The following is a 22,480-nucleotide window of genomic DNA, read 5'->3' as shown; positions in this document are numbered from 1 at the left end:
AAATCGGTAAACCACTTTGATTCATTTAACTATTAGTGTTTTTTTTGTGTTTCCTCAATATTACTAAAATTTTCTATGGTCCGGACTACCCAATTCAACCTAAGGTTGACTTGAAAAATGAGAAGATTTAGATAAAAATATAGGTTCAAAAATAAATTTTAACGAAAAATAAAATCTATTTAAAAAATAGATCAAGCCTCATGTAAGAGTTTTTGGCCGAGGCTTAACTCAAATTTGCAATAAAAAAAATCAGGTGTTTTATTATTGCTTTCTCACTTTTTACTACTGTTTTGCTATCATTTCACTATTATATTGTTATTATTTTGTTGTTAATGTTTAGAATTTATATAACATTTGTTTTATTGTTAATGATGCTACTATTTTAGAGGTATTTGCATGTTAAATTGCACTTTATGTTAGTGTTATCTAAGTATAAATATTTTTTAATTTATTTTCAATTTATTGGGAAACATTTATTTTAATACTTTTTGTATATTTGGTATATTATATTTTTTAAAAAAGTATATAAAAATAAAAGTTAAAAAAATTAATACAGGTGGGCCAAGCCCAAATTTTAGTATTTTTATTAGGGTTGGGTATTGGAAAAAATTTAGGCTCATTTTTCAGGCCGAGTCAAGCTCTCAGATAAATAAAATGAGAGTAATAAAAGATCGAACAAAAAAGCTCTTAGAGAATATTTACAAGAGAAATAAAAGAATAAATATTTGAATAATTTTCTCTTGATCTTGATGCTTGGATATCTCTCTATTGAGTCTTGAAGTGTATTTATATTAATGAACAAATATGTGAACGTTTATAATTGTTGGAGATGAATTCTAATCGTTGGAAGCATTAATTCCGGGCTTGAAGATTCCCTCTACAATGTATGTCTCCAGACTTAGCAATATGTCTTGAGACGTGGCTAAAAAATAGCTATTATATAGCCATTGGCAAGTCGAAACATGAATAGTGTGTCTCAAGACAATTAACCAATTGTCTCTAGACATGCTACACAATGTCTCAAGACAGACAGCTCTTGAAGTATATTTTTGCTTCGAATTTTTATGTCTATAGACATACATCTTGAAATTTGCATATCAAAATCTCTTAAAAATATTTTATAATATATTGGTATTAACTTAAAAATATTCATATAAATTAAAACATATTTGAAACATATTTTTAAGTATTTTATAAATTTTCGGAAATGTTTTGATAAAAGTTTGAATCATATTAATAGAATTTTCAATTTTTTTTTATGATACCCTTTGCCTAGCAAGTGGAAATTGAGCTTCCAAATAATGAGGAGAGAACCCCCATCAAATCTCCAAAGCCAGTAGAAGAAGGAGATTAAATTGGGGAATTTCCAATTTCAATCCAACTACCTAATTAGCCAGACCCAATCCAAACCACAAAGCTCATATAATGATAGAAGACATAGAAACTGAGGGAAATTTGACATCAACACACTAGCAATTGAGTAATTAGAATTTGGGGATTTAGGGTTTGCTGGCCTTAACGAGAGGTAAAAACTATTAAGATGATTAAAGAAACAACAAATGTGGAAGCTAGAGAATTATTTATGTTTTTACTAAAGACATCAACATTTATTTATGATTATATTTTTGTAAACTCGAGAAAATATATATTTAACTAAATAATTTTATATATGTATTTTGAAAAGTAAATTTAGCTGTATATGTCTTACTTTGTTTAATATTATTTTTTTATAATTCAAAAAATACGAATTTCGATAATTGTATCTTATCTCGATTGGCATGAACTTTGTTACCAATAGAGAAGAACGTGGATTCGAGATTTATGGATTGAAGAGGGGCTATTGATAGTTCTAGATATTGTGTAAAAAAACAGATACAATCTTATTAAAAATACAAATTTCAACGCATTCAAATATTTACTATCTTTTATTTTGAAAATTACGGGTATTAGACTTAGAATAAGCTTATTATAAAAATAAATAAATTCATCATTAAATTAAATTAAAAGGTCAGTATTATTATTAAAATAGAAAGAGACCAAAAAGAAAAAAAAATAGGTTGTGTTTGTCTCACTCGAAATAATTTTCAAAAAATAGATTGAATTTTTTGAAAAATTTAGTATCTTTGAATAATTCTTTGTTAAATATTTTCACAGTTTGAAAAGTTTTCTGAAAATCATTTTTTTAAAACATGTTTTCAATGAAACAAAATTAATATAAATTATATTTGTCACAGAATATATTTAGCAACGGAAATTTATTTTATAATAAGATGATATTTTATAATAACTAATATCTTATATAGATTTAATAATAATCAATGTCTAAATAAAATTTAATTTGAAGTTATACGAGAGTGAATGGTACAACATCGAAAATGGAAAGGATAAATAAAATTAAACGGGATTTAAAATACCTATATTTATATTATTAAATTATTCATTTTTATATTATAAAGCATTTATTACCTAATATATATTTCTAAAAAATAAATTTTAATATAATTCAATTACTAAAATATTAATAGAAAATTTCAATAAAATATTATGAATATTACTTAAAATTTAAAATTGTTACGGATGTAAAAAATTATTATTGAAATAAATTTGTAATATTAAATAATTTTACTAAAAATAAATTATGTTAATAATTTATTTATGATTAAAATAGAAATGTGAATGATTAATACTACTATTGAAAATTATTATATTTAATAATATTTTAAATTTTTTAAAAATTTAGATTAAAACTTTATTAATATAATAATATTTGGTTATATAAAAATGAATTTACGACTTTTTTTCAGGAAATGATATACATTTTCAAAAAAGAAAAATTGTCAATAAATTATTTTGTATTCACTAGTTTATTTTGAAAAAAAATTGATCAGAAATTATTTTCTATTAAACAATTATAAAAATAATAATTTGTATAGAGTTATTTTGGGTGAAATAAAGGCATGAAAAAATGGTGCCAAACGTGATGGCAAAATCCAATGGTGGGTAAGGAAAGGTATTTTAGCAGGAAAAGCACTGAATGGTTATAAAATTTCAAATGGATAAGAATTGTTGGAGGCCAACAATGGCAGAGAGTAAAATATTGGAAATCCACGAGGAAAAAGGAGCATCTACTTCTACTTCCATCCAAAAATGGGCCCATAATCTAAACGCTTTTCCCCTTCTCTTAGACCAACCATGGTTTCCTCTTCCTCTTCTTCATACAAATCCCTAACCTTACTCTTCAATTTCCTTCTCCCATCTCACCCTTTTCATTGAATCTATCTTCTCTTTATAAACTTTACCATTTTTAGTTTTTCAATATCCAAACTATTCCCCTTTTCCCCCTTTTCTTCGTTTGAGTTGCAACTCACCATTTCCCATCTGGGTATTCTCTTCGTTATTGCAAAGACTGTTCAACCCGAGTCGAAGGTGCATTTGGAGTCTGGGTATCGACCAATTTAGGTTATTGCTTTATGGGTTTGTTAAAATTTGAGCTTTTAGTGGTGGGTTTTAATTTTGGTGATGTGGTTCATTAGGTATCTTCGTGAATTTTGTGTAAAATTGTGTTGTTATTATTATTTTGGTTGAAACTTTGATATAGTAAACAAAATAAATGAAGAGAGGAAAAGATGATGAGAAGAATATGGAGCCTATGTTCCCTAGGCTTCATGTTAATGATACAGAGAAAGGAGGGCCGAGGGCTCCTCCAAGGAATAAGATGGCCCTTTATGAACAGCTAAGTATTCCCTCACAGAGGTTTAACCCTGGCCTCTTGCCTCATAACGCAAGTAATTCAGGCAGTTTGGTTCCTCCTACTTCCACAAGCCAGGTTGGTGTGCGTTTGCAATTTATCTTGTGTCTCTTTGTTTTTCTTATTGGCTCATAAGGGATTAATTCCTTTATTTATGACTTGTTTTTATACATCTGGTGGGGATTTTTTGAGGGATTAGTTATTTCCTTAGTATTTATACAAATGAAACGGGAACTATAATGGTTTATGCTGTAACTGGTTGATGCCTGCAGGGAAGTAGCCTTCAAAATATGCTTTTTCCATCTCATGTATCGCATTTGACATCTACTAATCAGGCTGAGAAGATTCATACAGGCCAGCATGGAGGAGCAAGTGTAAATGCTCCTATGGCACGCCTTGAACCGAGAAAGAAAGTTAGAGATGAGGTTGATTTCTTGGTTCCTGTTTTTGTTAATTCAGAGACAGGTCTACAACATAGCAAAAATAAGGAATGGTTTGATGGGGAAAAAGCCCGTAATGTTCATGATAATGATCCAAATCGGTGTAGCTCTTCTGGTGTCGGTTCAAGAAAGGAGGTAAGAGATCAGAGTGAAGGGAGCTTGCAAGCATGCTCAAGTAGGGAGCGTTCAATAAAAACTGCTGGAGATTCATCAACTAGAGAAAAGATTGATGGATGTGCCAAAGAGGCCAATGTGTCCCCTGATCAAGGTTGTGGAGAGATTCCAGCATCTAGATTAAGTGGATCGCATGAAAATGATGCTTGCTTGGTAGAAAAGTTGAGAGCTGGTAGACAACCAGTTGATAATGGATGTATTGATGATGATATTGCCTTGGTGAAAGTGATTGGTGACGGAATTCTTTCTCGGAAGAGAAGCCTGTCTAATTCAGAGAGGAATCACAGTGTTCCTGATGAAACTAGTAATGACAGTGAATGCCATGAAGACAGGACTTGTGGCTCACTGCAGTGGGCAAATGGAGATAAAAGCGATGATGTCTCTGAGACTTCTGTGGTGGATACTGTATCAGGCTTGGAAATCTCTCCTGATGATGTGGTGGGAATAATAGGTCAGAAGCGTTTCTGGAAAGCAAGAAGAGCGATTGCTAAGTAAGCATTCATTGTTAAGTATATTGTCTTGGATTTTTTCACTTTTCTGGTTTTTTATCTGAGGGTACTTTTTCTTTTTCTGTGAATACATACTCATATTATATACTTGTATATATGACGACAAAACAGTGCAAGGTTTGTGCTTTTGAGAATGAGAACTTATACAAGAAACTTTTAGGTCCCTTATGAGGAGGGGTGGAACAACAGGTCTAGTCTATATTAAGATTAGATGATTCAATGTGATGCCTGGTCCAGTAGTGGAACTTTTTTAGATTGATATATTGACATAGACAGAATTTATTCATGCGATGTTTTCATGAAAATTTAATTGAATGGTGTGTTACTATTAGTTTAAATGTGATTATATGTTCTGAGGTTTGTTCTATTGTCTTCTCTCTTGTTACAGTATCGAGTTGTAACTTTTAGCCCCATGGTTGTAAAGACATTATGCATTTTAAATATTTCCTCTTGGCTGAAACTACAATTGGATATTGACTAAGATCACTATTCTAGTTGTTATCATAGGTTAAAGTTGACTTTAATATGCTGAATGCAATCTAGATTACTGATAGTAGGAATATGGAATAAATGCTATATTATGGAGCATAGTAATATGGCTTTGAAGGAGGGAGAAGTAATGATCTGGAGTTCTGCTCGAAGTGGCATTTTTATGTGTTCAGAGGCCCTCAATAACATGTTAGCCGTGGATCATCTTCTAGCAGGGAGAGGGCTATCCTAATTTGTGCAACCAACAACTGAGACAGTGGAACTCCTTTTATTCCTTGTCTGCTCATCTTCATTTGAGATATATTCTTGTCTCGGGTTGGTGCAGCTTTCTTCACCTTTTATCCTGAGGTCTTGAGAAGGAGAATGAGCAAACGGAGGATTATCCCTGGAGCTAATATTGGTGGACCTTGGAGGAGGCTAACCGGGAAATGTTTGAAAAATTTTTAAGTTGGTGATGGATATTTTGGCAAGAGGGATGTTCTCTAGCTTGATATTTTGGGTTTTGTGGTGAAGGATTTATTCGGTTTTGGGATCTATAGGTCAATTGCAATTTAGATTAATAGTTCTGCCCTATATTTATTTGGTTTTGGTGAAGGATTCACTTGATTTTGCACATATATCTATGCAAGAAAAATATCTGTTTGTGTACATTCTGTAAATTGATAATATTCTATTTGCGACAAAAGCATGTGGCTTCAGATTCGATTTTATTCTACTGAAATTAATGTTCTATATTTGGCTGCTCCAAAGATGACATTGAAGAATTTTTCTGATTGATGTTTATAGATGCCTTCAGATTGATTATTTTGGTGTTTTCTAGCATATCTGTTTGCATGAAATTGACTTCTGGTTGTTGGATTCTGCTTTACAAATATGTAATTACTTCAAAGTGCATAAGGTATGTTGTCGAGACTGAGATTATTTTAGAAGGTTTCATCCCTTGGAGACGTGGTTGTGAATGAGTTACAAACCACCCCTCCCCAAATCATAAAACAAGGATTTGAGGAGAAGTGAGAGAGTTAACTGCTTTAGAGACTTTGACCTCATATGAAGCAATATTTGTATGCTAAATATCAGAACTGTATCCAGCTGATGCTTTCAAGCATTATTGTGATGAGTATCTAGTCGATATTCCCCTTTTACTTGCCAGCAGTTTATTCTGTTAAAACTGTATTATTATGACCTCTGCAACATTTTGTTGATAAACTCCTGTTACTCTCTACAGTCAACAAAGAGTATTTGCTGTACAAGTGTTTGAGTTACATAGGCTGATTAAGGTAAGGTGATCCTGACTTGTTTATCAATTTCTGCTGGTTCTTATATGGATACATGCATGCACATGAAGATAATTGTATTTATACAGTTAAAATGCTTCATACTTTGGGTTGAAACAGGTTCAGAGATCAATTGCTGGATTGCCACATCTGTTGCTTGAGGATACTGCATATTTGAGCAAACCCTCTTACAAAGACTCTCCTGGGAAGAAGCTTCCACCAGAGTTAATTGTAAAACCAGTGCCCCAAAATAAGCGCAAAGATGAAGCTGAAAAGCTAAGTCATAAGAGGGAATGTTCAGCAGAAAATGCGGTTGGTAGGACATCCCTCTCTTCTGTGAAAAATGGTAGTCAGCCTTCAAATAATGGGCCTTTCCTCGGAAATAAACCACCTTCACCAGCTAATGGTGATAAAAAAATGAACCCTTGGTGTTTCAATCAAATGCTCGGGCACCAGTGGCTGGTCCCTGTCATGTCCCCCTCTGAAGGACTGATATACAAGCCCTATCCAGGACCTGGATTCATGGGATCTGCTTGTGGAGGCTGTGGACCTTTTGGACAAAACCCAATGACTGGAAACTTCATGACATCAGCTTACGGAGCTCAAGCTCCTCCTCATCAAGGACTTGGGGTTCTACCAGGCACTCCTTTAGTCGGTCACTCCTACTTTCCTCCTCGTGGTATGCCAGTCATGAACCCAGCATTCTCAGGTTCTTCCATGGAACAGATGAACCAATTTGCTGGAGCAGGGTCCCATGCCCAAAGTGGCCAGTTATCTGGAAATGGAGCTAACTTTAACATTCAGCAACAAAGTTCATCTAATCTGCCGAGTGAGAAGAATGTTGCTATTCCTCCTGTCGTGAAGTTTCAGGCATCTAAAGACACCGAGCAACGAAGATGTACAGCAAGCAGTCCAGGTGAGAGAGCAGAGAAAGACGGGACCTGTAATACTGCTGAAGGAAAAAATACACCTCTTATCCTTATAGCTCCAGCCTATCCACAGGGAGCCTCGAAGCCTAACGAAACTGACCAGAGGACAAGGGTGATACGAGTTGTGCCTCATAATCCTAGATCAGCCACCGAATCAGCAGCACGTATTTTCCAATCTATACAAAAAGAGAGAGCAACGGGACTAAGATGAGCTTGCTTTACATATCAAACAAAACCATTACCGGTAAATCATCTTGGACTCCATCTACCTAGGTGTGCTGCTTGAACAGTATTATCTCTTACTTTTTGGTGTAACATGTTCTTACATATTTTCTGGTTATAGTCTATTCATATGTAAATATATGTTGAGAGATTACAAGTCAATGTAATATAAATTTTGTTTCAACTTTGCATTTTAGGCTGATTCAAGAACCTTCTATGACAAACATAAGCTCCTTGAACATGTTGGTATGATTATAATATCTGATGGCTTCTTTTGATTGTCCTTTATTAGATCATTGGTTCAGTATATTTTTTTTAGTATAAACTAGTAGTTTTAGTTTTAGTATACATTACAACCGTGCTAGTAGGTTTCGTTTAGGTAGGTACCGATCGTATCAGCCGGTACTTATCGTTTTGGTTTTAAACCGTTAGTGTCAAAATTTCAGTGTATTTTCTGCCTGTTTTTTATTTTGACCAATATTGTTTTGTGCTAGTGCATAGTTCTTAATATTTTAAATCAAATTTTATATTTTTATTTTTATGATTACATTTTAAAATAAAATATAATCATTTAATTAAGTTTAATAAATTAATTAATTTATATAAATATATTTATATGTATAATATATATATATAGATAGATATGAAAAGTACTTATAAAATATTAATAAATTTGAAAAGATATATCAAAATATATTGATATTAATAGATACTAAAATCAAAACAAAAACGATATGTTGATGGAAACAATACTATCTTATCTTAATTACAACCTCACATGGCTCAGTTTGACATAGTTCTAATTAGTTCCAGTATATTCAAAGAAAAAAAAATTAAGATGGTTGTTAATTGAAATTTTGAAGTCAATGTTAAATGATAAAATCCCATATGGTTTTAATAGCTCTCTGGAATTAATATGGAAGAGTAGAATGAAAGAATCAAGTTTTTTCACCAATAAACGATGCCTATTTTGATGTTTTGTCATGTGGTTTTTCTTCTTTTTAACTTTATTTTTATTCCTAACAAAATATTTGATACTCTGGCAATGAAGTTCTTATTAAAATAGTAATGATTTTATCTTTATAAATTTGACAATATAAATTTAAATATTAAGTTGTACCAACTTCACGCATAAGATATGGGTTTATACCAAAATAAATAAATATAGTAGTAATGCTTTATTGCCAAATTATGCATTAATGCGAACAGTTCCAAGTATAGGTGATTTTATCTTTGGCTTAATTAACTTTTTTTTTTATCTAAATTCTATTGAAGTTTTATTTTTTTAAAGATATTAATATATGAATATTTTAAATTAAAAAAAATTATCTTTATTGAAGTTTTTTAAATTTTACGTTGAAGGTTTAACAAATATATTATAAAATATAGTAAAAAATAGTTATATAAATAAATGTGACACTTGTTATACCTTTAGTCCGTTTGTGGAGTCTAATGTATCAAATAATTGTTCTTATAATTATTATTATTAAAATATTATTTTTAAATATTATTTTTATTATTAAAATCTATTTACAATTAGAAACCTATTGGACATCTCTAGTCACATGAGTTATTTTAAAGCTTATGAATTAGCTTCGAGCTAACATCGGAAAGAGAAGCCACACAAAGCTTCTGCCAATGAAGACCTATGGAAATGTGGACTGAAAGTGCTACTCCCAAGAAGTCTTCGCAATTCTAGAAGTTTGAGCACTCCTGGTGTATTTCCATTTTGTGCCAGCAACGAATTTATTGCTTTCTCACCACCCAACAAGCTCCTTCATCCCTGTAGCCTGGCAGGGCCTTGTCAAGGGTTTTTCAAGCTCTACATGGATGGATCTTGACGGGTAATTCGGATAGAGATGGGACGGTGCAATCATCAGTGGAAATTGGATAATCGGTTCTTACCGTCATATACCATTTGCTGGTCCAACTATGGGCAGTATGAGAGGGGCTTCAACTTGCTAGAGGGCCTTAACATTCCTAACCTTATTGAAGTTGATGCTATTGTTGTGATAAATCTTATGCTAACTAACAGTAATTCGAAATTTGTTTTGTCTATTGAGTGATAAATGTAGGATACTTTAGATTTCTGCGAAACATAATTCACTCAAATATATCTTTAGGGAACGCAACAGATGCACAGACACATTAGTAAGATTAGAAAGAGTTGAGAGAGATTGGTTCCTTTGGGAGAAGTCTTGAAAGTGTCGTTTGCCAGACAGTCGACCGATCTCCTAACAATCAATTGTATTGTCCACCAATGGGGTTCTATCTCTTGTACTTTTTTGAGGGCCAGCGTGCGTTAAGCACATGCTCGAGGGGCTTCCTTCTCAGAGTTAGGAATACTTTAGGCACGTGCACCTTTCATTGTTGAAAGGGGTCTACTCCTTTAGGAGAAGGTCTTTGAAGTGTAGTAACTTTTATTGTTGCGCCTTGGGCATGTGCTCACTGACACGTTCTCAATAAAGTACGAGAGACAAAACCTTCCAGTAAAGGACAATACCTTCGGTTGTTGGGGTACGGGTCAACTGCTTGGCGAATGGCACTTTGAAGACCTTTCCCAAAGGAGTCAACCCTCCCTCAACCACAACCGATTGAATGTACGTCGCTTAGCCCAGGTGAGTTCTATAATTATTACATGCTCTACACTAACACCTCTCCTGTAACGACTTAATAGTCATGGATATCGAAAAATGTATTTTCGAGACTCCGTTTTCGTAAATTAGACTCGTAAATATTTACGTTAGTTGTGTAGTTAATTAGATTTTGGTTAAAAGAATTTGCTTAAATTAAGAGTAATTAGGTAAAATGACTAAATTACATATAGGGTGAAAGTTAAATATAGATTAAAGAAAAATTAAAGGGACTAAAGAAGAAATTATGCCATTTTTCTTAAATGTGGCGGCACATGTAAAAATCTATGTATAATAAAATATATTTAATGTTAAGTATATATATTATTATAATAATATACTATATAATAATAAAACAATTAAATAAAAGAAAAAGAAATAGTAAAAGAAACAAGATAGAAATGAAATAGAAAGAAAAAAGGAAAGAAAAGGAGAAAGGCCAAAGCTAGGGATTTCAAAATTTCAAGCTCAATTAGTTAGTCAATTTAGGCTCTTTTTCTTGTAATTTTTATGTTTTTAAAATCCTGGTATTAAATACTATCGACCCATGTCAAAATTTTAGAAATTATTGAGTTTTTAAGTGTTGTCTATGTTGAATAATTTTAGTATTAGGGATTAAATTGATAGATTTTTTTAAGTTAGAAATGAAAAAAAAGGTTTGAATTGTAGAATAAATTGTAAATTTTGAGTAATAGGACTAAATTGTGGAAAATTTAAAATTTAGGGATTTAAGTGAAATTAGGGAGTTAAATTTAGTTTAAAGTAGAATTTGTATGAAAATATAAGATTAATTGTGAAGAAATAAAATTAGTTTCGGTTTAGGGACTAAATTGAAATTTAGACAATATTTGAGTAAAAATTTAAGATAAAAATTTAAATATTCAATATGAAATTGAATTGTGTTGTATTGATGATTTTTAATTGTTTTAATTTCGTAACTAACGTCATACCAGAACTCCCGACTAAAAAGGGAAAAGACAAAGTCGATGAGGAATAGCTCGAAATTTTCGATTAGGTACAGTGATTTTGAAGAGTTGTAATTGAGGTTGTGAGCATCCATCTCATCACATCTTCAAGTGCCAAGAGGGTATGTTTCAAAATTTTGAATAGAATGGCATGTACTTAGGAAGATCAAGTATGTTCCAAGTAGCAGGGACTAAAATATAAGTTATAAAAGTTTATTTTTTTTAATGTTCAAATGTATTAGTGATTAGCCAAAATCACTTTGGCACCAAATATAATATTCATATATCAGGTTCCTTGGGTCGAACCGGATATAAGGGTGTTACATCTCCCTTGAGCCTTGTAAATCCACCAATTGAGGCGCTCTTGGCTATGTGAATCAAGCCCCCGAGTATGTGCTTATGCTATGCTAGCTAGCTCTCAGAAAAGTACAAAAGACAACCTCCGAACTTGAGGATAAAATAGGATTTGTCAAATCGATTAACTTAATTTTTTTCACTCAATTTAACTTGATTCTATCGAACGCTAATCAAACATGAAACTTCTCTTTTAATAAATGAGAGACATAACCAATTAGCTAAAAATATTATTGATTATATTAAAAGACATTATTAACTTAATGCACTTATACTATTAATTAAGCTTTTCATTGAGTTGGTATTACGAGTCAATCAGCACCAACACGATTAGAGAAATTACAAAAATGTTCTTTTGTAATTAAAATAAGTTAATATTATATAGTATCTTTTTAAAAAAAGTAACAATAAAAAATTGTGTGTGGTGGGATTTAAACTTATACTATTTGAGTTAATAAAACACTAATTTTACTATTAAACTAGACCTAATTATGGGTTGGGCCACATGTCTAGGCCCGAAGGCCTACTCGAAAAGTGAAAAGGTTTGGGCAAAAATATAAACTCAAAAAATGAGTTTGGATAAAAAAAAACCCGTTTAGCCTCAAGCAAGATTCTTTTTTTACTAGGACCTGGCTGAATTTGACAATTTTTTCCTACTGTTGTTTGTTGCTATTTACTGCTGTTATGTTGTTTTTATGTTGTTTTGCTATCATTTCACTATTATATTGCTATTATTTTGTTGTTATTATTTGGATATTTGTATAAATCTTATTTTATTTTTAATTTTGCTACTATTTTAGAAGTATTTACTTGTTAAGTTGCAACTATTTAGTGTTATTTAAGTATGACTTTTTTAAATGTATTTTCAATTTGTTGGGAAACATTTATTTGAATGTGTTTAGTATATTAGATGTATTATATTTTTCAAATTTATTTTTATATAAAAAATAATCTAAAAAATTAATACGAGAGAGCCAAACTTAGGCACAAATTCTAGGCCCATTTTTTGGGCCAAGCCTGGACCTAAAAAATGGGCCTAGAATTTTGCATCAGCAGGACTCGGCCCATGATTAGATCTACATTAAACCAATAACTTATTTCAATATAATACTTACATTTTAATTGTATTACCTCAATCAATTATATATATATCTATACTATTATTTAAGCCATTGACTAAGTTGGTGTCACAAGTTAATCAAACACCAACTTGATTGTGAAAACTACAAAAATAGTTTTCTGTAATTAAAATAAGTTATATTATTCGGGCTACTTCAATTTTTTTAAATTCTATTTTTTTAAAATAAAAAACCAATAAAAATTTACCTGTGGCGGGATTTGAATCCATGTTATTTAGATCAAATAAACTTCAATTTTTACTAATAAACCAAAAATTTATGTTACATTTTAATTATGTTATGCATACTTCCATCAATTGTATATATATTGATAATGTTTTTGATTGAGCAAGTGTTATAAATCAATTATGACACTAACTCAAGATTGATGACAATGCTATAATAAACAATTGTAATGCATCTTTTCTTTCTTAATATAATGTATTTACGTATTTAAATTTTATTTAACTCATAATTTAATTTTTTTTCACTTTAATATAGTACACATTTTATATATTATTAATTAATGTTAAACCATACAATATTACTTTTAAACTAACATTCGTATTTTAAAAACATAATTTTATATACATACAATCAAATCTTTTTTATCCAAGACCCATTTTACTATTAGTTCTCTCGGGAAAACAAATAATTTTATATTTGACGATTACTGCAAGTTAAATAAAGAATGAATTTTTTTTATATAAAATTGAATAACCAAAAAATTCATTATGAATAGACCTACTTGTGGTGAACATTTACATGTTATCACTACTCAAATTTTAAACGCAAATTATTTCGATTAAAAGGTGAAATTCAAATTCAAATCAAATTAACCAAAGGTTTTTCTTTTTTTCTTTTTTTCTTTTTACCAAATCTAATAATCTTTTAATTAACAAATTGAATTATATGAGAAATTCAGAAGAAATTTGAAATCCTATACCAAAAATAAAAGATGAAAAAAAGTTTGGCTTAATTGATTCCTTTCTCATTAATCTCAAAGGATGAAAAAGGTCCTCATTTACACCCACTTCAATTTCCTCTCCCATCTTTAACAAAATGACCCCCAAACTGCCTCTCAACACCTAAGCTCAAAAAAGGCTGCTTTTTATTCGGAGTCCGATTCCATATTACTATTACCCATAGCCTTCAAACCTCTTGGTCTCTGTAAACATTTTGTTATATTTCAGCCTTTCTAACCAAAACTATAACAAATCATTATAATTCAATGAAGGCTTATTTGTTACCTTCTTTGAGATCTTCTTCTCCCTGACCTCGTATCGTTCAAGTGTTAAATCGCATAGCCATGCCCCCGGACTTACCAGCTGTACAATATATTTTCCCCAATTAGAATTTCAAAGTCTTAAAATAATATATATTTACAATTTTTTTTTCCATGTAGTAGAAAAGAAAAAGGAAGATTAATCATTGCTTGTGTTTTTATGTATGCAGTGTGGTCCATCCCGGGAGACAACTGGAAGCACAAGAAGGGAAAAGTAACCCTATAACAACATATTTGCAGAAATGCCCTCCAGTCCAGCAACGGACTGGTTGCTCTTCATTTACAAAATAATCAGTATCTCCCGAACCGTCCAATTCAAACCGGATTCTATTGACTTCTAAGATTCAAGTCTGCTATATAAGAAAACCCCCTATTTCTTGAAGTAGCACGTGTATGTGTGATGTGTTGTTCCGGTTCATATCTCCTATATATTTTTATTTATTAATTTATAACTATGATAGGCGTACATCATAGCAGTACACAACATTATGGGTGACAGCCTCGCAATCACAGCCTTTCAAGTGGAACGCTAACACTTGGATTAATCTAATTAGATACTCATCCACTCCTCGACTGACACGTAGACGACTACGTTTCATTTATTGTCGCTTTACCCACTCCTTCCAAGCCTTTTCTTTTCTTTTTCCCTTTTTCTTTTTTCCTACGAAAATGGCCTAAAAATAATAAAAGCGAAACAACCCCATTATTTTAACGTAATTCACGGGTAGTCTCCCCCTTCTTTAATTTTTGTACCTCATCTATTATCCCCATACAATTTAGTAAAAATAATTCCGTTTTCAAATCAAAATCTGCTCTAAATGCTAAAAATATTCAATTTCCCTCAATTTTAAAAACAAAATTAGGAATCAATTCAAGGAAAGGAGTTCAGAGTTTCTTACGTTGAGGGTACGTTGAATAAATTTCGCTCGTTTTTTGGGTCTCTGCGGCAGCTTAGATCCTTTAATGGCCATGAAATCTTCTTCTTTCTCTTTATTAGTTAAAGCAATCACAAATTTTGGTGGCCAAACGATGGGTGGAGCTGCCTCACCGCTTCCTGAAGATGAGCCTCCTTTTTTGCTGTCATGGGTCATATCCGAAGATGCCGCAGATTTGTTGTGGTGGTGGTGGTGGTGGTGGTGGTTGTTATTGTTATGGTTGTTACCACCAACTCTCTTATCGTGCGCACCCCTATCTGGCGAAGCAAATCCCCTTACACCACCGTTGTTTTGGCCTCTCATAGCACTGGAATTCTCAGAGTTCCTGGAAAACATTAACAAGAATTAAGAGGAATAGAAATAAATAAATAAATAAAAGGTATCTTAAAAAACACATGGTAAAAAGAAACAACTGCTGTAACTTTTAAAAAAGTAGAAAAAAAAAAGGAGAAAAGGTTTAAGTTGTAAAATTAGAATTACAAAAATAACCTTAGGAGTGATCTAAAATTCTAAATCGGTGGGTGAAAGAGAGTGGATAGAATCAAGACAAGTATTTGCGTAGAAAATGGGAGAAGGGATTTTCTTTTTTTATAATTGGCTTTTCTTAAAGGGAAGGGTGAGACTTTGAGATTGGCTTTTAAATAGTAGAGTTGTTAAATTTCTTTCCTTGCTCTGATGGGAAAGTTTAGATTATTAGAGAGAAAGAGAAGAATTGGATATAAGGAAAGCACAGGTGGTTTTAAGACCGTAGGATTAAAGGCATATTTTTTTGGTCTTTGTAGTGGATTAAGGTTACGTGTTGAAATATGGGTTGGTATTAGAAAGTGGGACCAGATTCCTAAATCAGATTTATAATCGGACGGTTGAGAGAGTTGGGATCAAAATAGACTATTTGTAGTCATGTGGTGAGGTAACTGTCCATTCTCCATGGTTGATGTTTCCAAGGAGTCCCCCCTGATCAGACTAAATAGCTCTAGGAAAGAATCGTGTATATTAATTGAGGTAAGTCTAAAGCAGGACAAGCACCATCGAGAAACTATAATAATTAATAAAGAGAACATATATTAATAGTAATTAATAGAAGATAAAACTACGGATACCATCAAATTGTAATAACACTTATCAAAACTCAAAACAAGATCCAGCACAGATTTTCGTCTACGATGGAGGATTAACATTAACACCTTGACAATCATAGACTCCCGTCATCAGTTTGAATTGATGAGTCGTTCATAAACATCCCTTTCAGCTTTTTATGAAGACCATGGCATACTTGATCCTAAACTGATAAAATCTTTCCTTACCTAAACTTTTTTCGATAAAAATAAGAATTACAACACATATCTCATTAGGTTTTTTCTTTTTGAAATATCACAAAAAAATATAATTTAATATTTGACTCTTATACTAAGAATTAAATTATATTTTATCTTTCTATTAAAAAAAAGTAAATTGATCTTTATATATTAGAGTAAAGAACAAATTAATTCTTTCTGTCAAAAAATCTTATCATTTCTACTGTTAATAGCTGACAAAATAACTAAATAGTTATATGTAATATGTCACGTACACCTCATTCTAATGTACAATGACTATTTTTAACAATAAAAATAGATGAAATTTTTAATAAAAGGACTAACTCACTCTTTGATCTAACGTATTGAAATTAATTTACTTATTTTTTTTAAGTAAAGAAAACCATATAATCCAACTTATAGTACAAGGTCTTTCAGAGTAATTTTAACTAATTTGGCCAATTATGTTTTGTAATAACTTAAAATCTAGAAAAATGATCCCTCAAAACACCACCGCCTTCAAACAAAGACACATAATAGAAGCGGTGAACCAGAACCTACTTGAAACTAGAACAATCCTTTATTTTTTCTGTGACCATATTATTAAGATCCTCGTGAAAAAGCAAAAGCATATCCCTACAATTCATGTGTTTCTATTTTTAATCACTAAATTAAGCATGAATAACCAGATTCAGTCAGATCTACGAAAAAGAAGTAAAACCCTAAACATAGAAGGCGCCATTCATAAACTCACCATTTGTTTCTCTCCAGAACCATACACTGGCGCCCACCTGACCAATTGGGGAGTGCACAAAATAAAAGCCTCTTAAAAATAATTCAGCCCTGAATGCATCATTCATATAATGTTATGTATATATGATGAAATGTTAGAATAGCAAACCTGAGGCTGAAATGTTATTTTATATACGAGACCCATTAAATGCATTCACCAACTAGTCAAATAGGCCCATCTGGAAATATCCATCCAAATTTGTGTAGGTTTTAGGAGTGTCCATGGCATTGGCAACCAACTATAAAGATTATCCATTCTTGGAACAAACCTTAAAGCTACCAGGAAAAATGAACAGTCAATGAACAACCTTGATCTTTGTAGCATGATCGAGAAGGTTTGTCTTTTTTGTCTAGACTTTTTAAGTGTCCGATTTCTCAATTTCTCTACTCACAGGAGTTAGTTTACTATTAAAGTAGAAAAATACGAGCAGTGGCGTACTCGGATTAAATTTTGAGGCTTAATAAAATTTCAAAATTTTCAAGAGTTTGAATTTCTTTTTTAAAAAATTGGGGTCTAATTAAAACTTTTGTAAAATTAATGAAAATTTTCAAAAAATTTAAGAAAGTTTAATTAAAATTTTTTAAAAAATTAAAAAGTACAATGAGAATTTTTAAAAATTTGAGAGGACCTAATAAAAAAATTTCTAAAAATTTCACAAAAAATAAAAAGATTTTAAAATATTAGGGGGCTTTGGGATCTGCGTCTAGTTGTGAGAAAATACTTTTAAATTTTTTTATTTTGTTTTATAATTATTTTTAAAACTGCTTTTGAAAAGATAAAATATGTATTTCAAATATGATGTTCCAAAGTAAAAAGTTCACTAAAAATAAAACGATAATTTCACTAAAAAGTATATCTCCAAAAAGCTAAAAACTAAAATTTTAACTTTTTAAATTTAGATTAAAATCTCGATTTAAAAATAAATTTTGATTTAAAAAGAGGCATGTCTATCAATTTTTTATTTAAAATCCTAATTTAAATAAAAAAGGTACTCCCTTAACCCAAAATCTTCTCACTCTAACCATGACCTCAGAAAACTTATCTCATCAAAGGATATATACTAGTCAAATAAGCTTAATCCAGATCAGTAATTTCTGCTTTTGAAGCAGGGGAAGAAATTATTTTAAGAAATTTCAGACATGATGAAGTGGGGCCTGGAAATGGTGGGATCTAAATCTTTATAATCACTTTCTCACGCCAATTTGAACTAAAAACCCAAGGCAAAAACAAGTGGCAAAAGAAACCAGACATCAAAAACTAACCAACACCGCCCATTATTACCCCATCACAAGTGAGCGTATCTTAAACGCGCCCAACACTCAAGGAGAAGAAGTGTAAAATCGTAAATTACACAGTACCTGAGAACGCGCTGAGATGGCGGAGCTTGAGGAGAAGCAGGTCGTTGACGGAGGTTAAAATATCCATTCCCGTGATTATTATTGCTTGGTTGATTCGAAGAGTCTTTGTCGGCCCTCACGACTCGGCGGTCGACTCGAACCGTTGTTCGATTAACCGGGCCGGACTGATCGTCTTTGACTTGTATCTTCATACACCTCAGACGCTTCCGATTTCCCCACTGCAAAACGAAATTAGAAGACGACGCCGTTTGCTTGGCCGGATCCGAGCTGGATCTTAACAATCCGCCGTCGCCTTCGCCTCCGGTTCTATCTCTGCTGTAGATGGTGCTATTACCAATACCACTGTTATTGATCCTTACTGCGTCCTTCTCCATCGTTTTCTCCACCACACCTGACCCATCATGAAGAGTAAAAAATTGAGAAAAAATAATTTTGGGAAAAGGTGTTGGATACAAATTCAGAATTAAAGTGGAAATGCCGAAAGGATAAAAAAAAGTAAGAGATTAGGAGAATTGAGATGTCGCTTCTCTTGAAACTTTCACGCAATTTCAACAGCAGTTGCCCTTGGATTAGCACTAGAATATGGATCGAACAATCAGAACAAGTTCAGTGAAGGCACGAGAAACCAGTTTTTTGTTTTGTTTTTAATTTTCTCTTGGTTCCTGGTAACCAAACAGGAATTCATTGACTAAGAAGAAACGGGATGAGAAAAAAAAAACTGAAAAGACGATTCAACAAAATCGGGAAAACATCGCAGCCAAAGAAGAAACAATGTTTCTCAGTGGTGATTTAAGGAAGCGAAAACTAAAACCAAAACAGAGATCCAATCTGGAGGAAAAATCTTGGCGGAACAGATTAAATTCTTCTTAAAATTGTTTGAAATATCCATAGACGGACATGGAAGAGAACATACTAAAATTATCAGAAAACGAAAACGAAATAAACAACACTTCCAAAGTGAAATTAAAATCTGAGGATAAGTAATCCCAACGTTCTGCAGAAAGATGTGTTGAAGGTCGCTAACGTTCTCGGGAAAAAAATCAACTCTTGTAAAAAAAAATTCGATTCTTGATCAAATCCAAGCTAGAGAAAACCAATTGGTAGAACAGTGAGTGTTCTAAAAAAAGAAACTGGGGAAGAAACAAAATAACTGTGACTTCTTTTTCTTCTTTTAACAAAAGCTTGCCATATCAATGGCGAGAGTCAATTATCATTAGGTGGAATTAGAATCGGTATTCAGATAGTCAGTTTCCTGATCTTATCTCATACCTGAATTACTCAGGCTTAGCCGTTACAACTTTGCTGCTTCTAGTCTATAAACACAAATCTACTTCAAATTTTCAACAAAATAGTGACATTTGCAGCCTATTCCTCCGAAACTCTCTTGTGATTGTTATGAAGGTTCTAATGTTTGAATATGTCAGCAATTGATCTGCTTATTTGCAGATGAATTCAGTTGAAATTTCTCCCCGAAGTAGCTCTTCTATCTTCCAAATGCATCTGTCAAACAAGAAAAATCGAAGAAAGACAAAATTATTTCCAAAAAAGAATCGAAACGTAACGGTAGTTCCAAATCTCTTGAACTTTGTTCACCGTTTTCCTTACAGGTTCTGAAAAACTTCAACAAAATAAAAAGAAATCTTCACGATTAGTTATCAGAACCAGCAAAAAACTTCCCTCCAATCTCTTCTAGTGTATCTGCAGAAAAGAAAAATCGAAAATCGTTGTTTAACAAGTTATCCATTGGAAAATAGGTAACGAAAACTCATCACAATAAATCAAAACACAAATAATCTCAACTCTCAATTACACACCTAACAATTCCTCAAATCCTTCTCTCGTCTCTCTTTCACTCCCTCGCTTGGTTTAAAATTCAGATCCTCAACATTTATTCATAAATTAACATCAGCTTTTGAATTTTTTTTCCTTAGGAAATTTCTGTTTGGTTCACGAGAAAGAGAAGAAGAAGGAAGTAGAAGCAAATTAGCAAAGAACATAAAGAAAATAAACAAAAGAAAAAATTGATTAAACGAAATGCGCTCTCTCCCTTCCAATAACCAGTTTTTATACCTCCTCTTACCCCTCCGTTACACCACAGAGGGTTTCATCACCGTGAAATCCAATCCGTTCATCATTAATCCAACGGCTCATATTGCCCAACCCTAAATTCGAAAAGTTAACTCCGTCTATATAACGATTCTCGTTTCAGGATTTTCTTTTGCCTTACTCCTCTTTAACGGCGTTAATAGATCTAGCGGAATCTTCAAACAACGCTGGAATAATAATATTTTTTATTTTTTCTTTAATATTTTATTTTGTTTTATTTTAATTTTGTCGCTGCCGGGTGAGGTGGTGCTTAGCACAACAACGCAACAAGTTAACTATAGTTGGTTATGTAAACTCGGGTGAACTGACCATGGTTAATGTAAACCGGGTCCCCGACCCGAATCTCAACTTGTCTGTTCTTGTAGGACAGCTTCGTAATTCTTGGTGGACTTTTGAATCAAACGGTAATTATACTTTTCCCACATTATTTAATTTTTTGGTTGAAATTAGGATATCTACTATCAATAAGAGTGATTAATTCCTTCATCTTGAGTATACTACATAAACATAAATAATTAATTAAGTAATATGCTCTATTCTTATGGATAAAGATTAAATATTTAATCTCATAGTTTAAAGATGAAACAAACAATCACAATATTATACCTTACAATTATTTTATTTTTTCTTTGTTTATTTATTATACTTGCCTTTATTTTTTCTTTCAATATTTATTTAAATGTCTCTCCCTTGTGAAAAAAAAAGTGACTTCCTCTTTTCGTGAGGTTATGGAACCTTTGTCGAGGTCGATGATAATTTTCTTAACAAAAATGGCTTTTGAAGATTGACTAATAATAAATTTAGTTTTTAATGTTTATATTTTTAGTTAATTTTATTTTTATTTTTTTATTAATTAAATTTAATTATTAATTTTTTAAAAAGAGTGAAATTATTTTTTAACGTAAATATTAATTAAAATATTAATTTTTTAACGATATTTGTATGACAACTCACGGGAACAACTCACATGTATTTTATGTAAATATAATACTATTTATCTTATTTATCACATTAAAAAATAATTTTCAAACTATAAAATATTTTAAAAAATCATAAAAATTAAAAAAACATGAAGTATATTTGGATTGACATGTGTGTTGCTATTTTTAAAATTTTAATGATTTAATCAATGATTTTCATTAAAAAAATAATTCGATTCTTTTTAAAAGATTAATGATTAAATTCAACTTTTTAAAATTAAATGTGAAATTGATAGAAAAATATAAATATTAAAATTTTATTCAAATATATATATATTATCAAGAGAAAGTTCAAGGAATTAAACCCACTTTCCAAATTTTTGTTTTCAACATTTTTGGAATCTTATTAGTAAATTTAACTTCTCCTTTCAAAACATAGAAAATTTAGCAACTTTATGTAATAAAATATTTAGAAAAGTTGGTTTTTAGATATTCTGTCTTGGGGTGCTTTGTAAAAAATAAATAAGTTGAATTATTTTGATTGAAAAGTTAAAAAGACAATAAATAATAATGAAACAAAAAGAGATTGGCATGTCACTAGAACGTGTAGTTGCTAATGGTAATTAAGTAAATTTAATTATATCAATATTTAGAAGTCTTGATTTTTTTATTAAAAATAGAATTTATGACAATTATTATTTTTTTATGATTTAATTGATGTATTTTTTTTGAACAATCCCATTATAGGTTCGGGTCATATCTGTTTATTTTTACGCAATACTTAGAACTATCTATAATCCCTCTAAAAGGATAATACGCTTCAGTACAACTCAAACTCACGTCCTCTTGTATCGATAATAATACCCATATTAATCAAGTTAAAACTCAATCAACATGAAGTTATGTATCCAATCAACTAGATAAAAAATCTAA

The 22,480-nt window shown here is 31.4% G+C and overlaps 2 protein-coding genes across 3 annotated transcripts; one reads left to right on the top strand and one right to left on the bottom strand.

Annotated features, from left to right (window-relative positions):
* Positions 1-2,982: 2,982 nt before the first annotated feature.
* LOC107929929 (protein EARLY FLOWERING 3) lies at positions 2,983-8,065 on the top strand. Its single transcript, XM_041117158.1, has 4 exons — positions 2,983-3,826; positions 4,021-4,853; positions 6,586-6,637; positions 6,755-8,065. Exons 1-4 carry the CDS (start codon positions 3,611-3,613, stop codon positions 7,772-7,774), a joined length of 2,121 nt encoding a protein of 706 aa, XP_040973092.1. The 5' UTR covers positions 2,983-3,610; the 3' UTR covers positions 7,775-8,065.
* Positions 8,066-13,814: 5,749 nt separating this feature from the next.
* On the bottom strand, positions 13,815-20,566 carry LOC107929934 (uncharacterized protein DDB_G0281497). 2 transcript variants are annotated; one of them, XM_041117157.1, is made up of 8 exons: positions 20,336-20,566; positions 20,127-20,219; positions 19,791-20,021; positions 18,522-18,912; positions 17,125-17,161; positions 15,040-15,400; positions 14,106-14,183; positions 13,815-14,023 (listed from the first exon to the last, which is right to left on the bottom strand). In XM_041117157.1, exons 4-8 carry the CDS (start codon positions 18,586-18,588, stop codon positions 13,967-13,969), a joined length of 600 nt encoding a protein of 199 aa, XP_040973091.1. In that variant the 5' UTR covers positions 18,589-18,912; positions 19,791-20,021; positions 20,127-20,219; positions 20,336-20,566; the 3' UTR covers positions 13,815-13,966. The 2 variants fall into 2 exon arrangements, with proteins under 2 accessions (XP_040973091.1, XP_016716969.1); XM_016861480.2 differs by lacking the exon at positions 17,125-17,161.
* Between the last annotated feature and the right edge of the window lie 1,914 nt (positions 20,567-22,480).

This window comes from Gossypium hirsutum, chromosome A07 (assembly GCF_007990345.1).
Source record: "Gossypium hirsutum isolate 1008001.06 chromosome A07, Gossypium_hirsutum_v2.1, whole genome shotgun sequence".
Lineage (NCBI taxonomy): Eukaryota > Viridiplantae > Streptophyta > Magnoliopsida > Malvales > Malvaceae > Gossypium > Gossypium hirsutum.
The sequence above is the reverse complement of the archived record's forward strand: the minus strand, read 5'-3'. Positions and strand labels throughout refer to the sequence as shown.

What these genes read in the sequence shown, in the direction of transcription:
- LOC107929929 (XM_041117158.1), top strand. Translation starts at nt 3,611, where the DNA reads ATGAAGAGAGGAAAAGATGATGAGAAGAATATGGAGCCTATGTTCCCT. An exon ending in GCAAGAAGAGCGATTGCTAA is followed by an intron (nt 4,854 to 6,585) that starts GTAAGCATTCAT and finishes TACTCTCTACAG; the next exon opens with TCAACAAAGAGTATTTGCTG. An exon ending in AGTTACATAGGCTGATTAAG is followed by an intron (nt 6,638 to 6,754) that starts GTAAGGTGATCC and finishes GGGTTGAAACAG; the next exon opens with GTTCAGAGATCAATTGCTGG.
- LOC107929934 (XM_016861480.2), bottom strand. Translation starts at nt 18,895, where the DNA reads ATGGAGAAGGACGCAGTAAGGATCAATAACAGTGGTATTGGTAATAGC. An exon ending in TTATTCAACGTACCCTCAAC is followed by an intron (nt 14,184 to 15,039) that starts GTAAGAAACTCT and finishes TATATTGTACAG; the next exon opens with CTGGTAAGTCCGGGGGCATG. An exon ending in AGAAGAAGATCTCAAAGAAG is followed by an intron (nt 14,024 to 14,105) that starts GTAACAAATAAG and finishes AAATGTTTACAG; the next exon opens with AGACCAAGAGGTTTGAAGGC.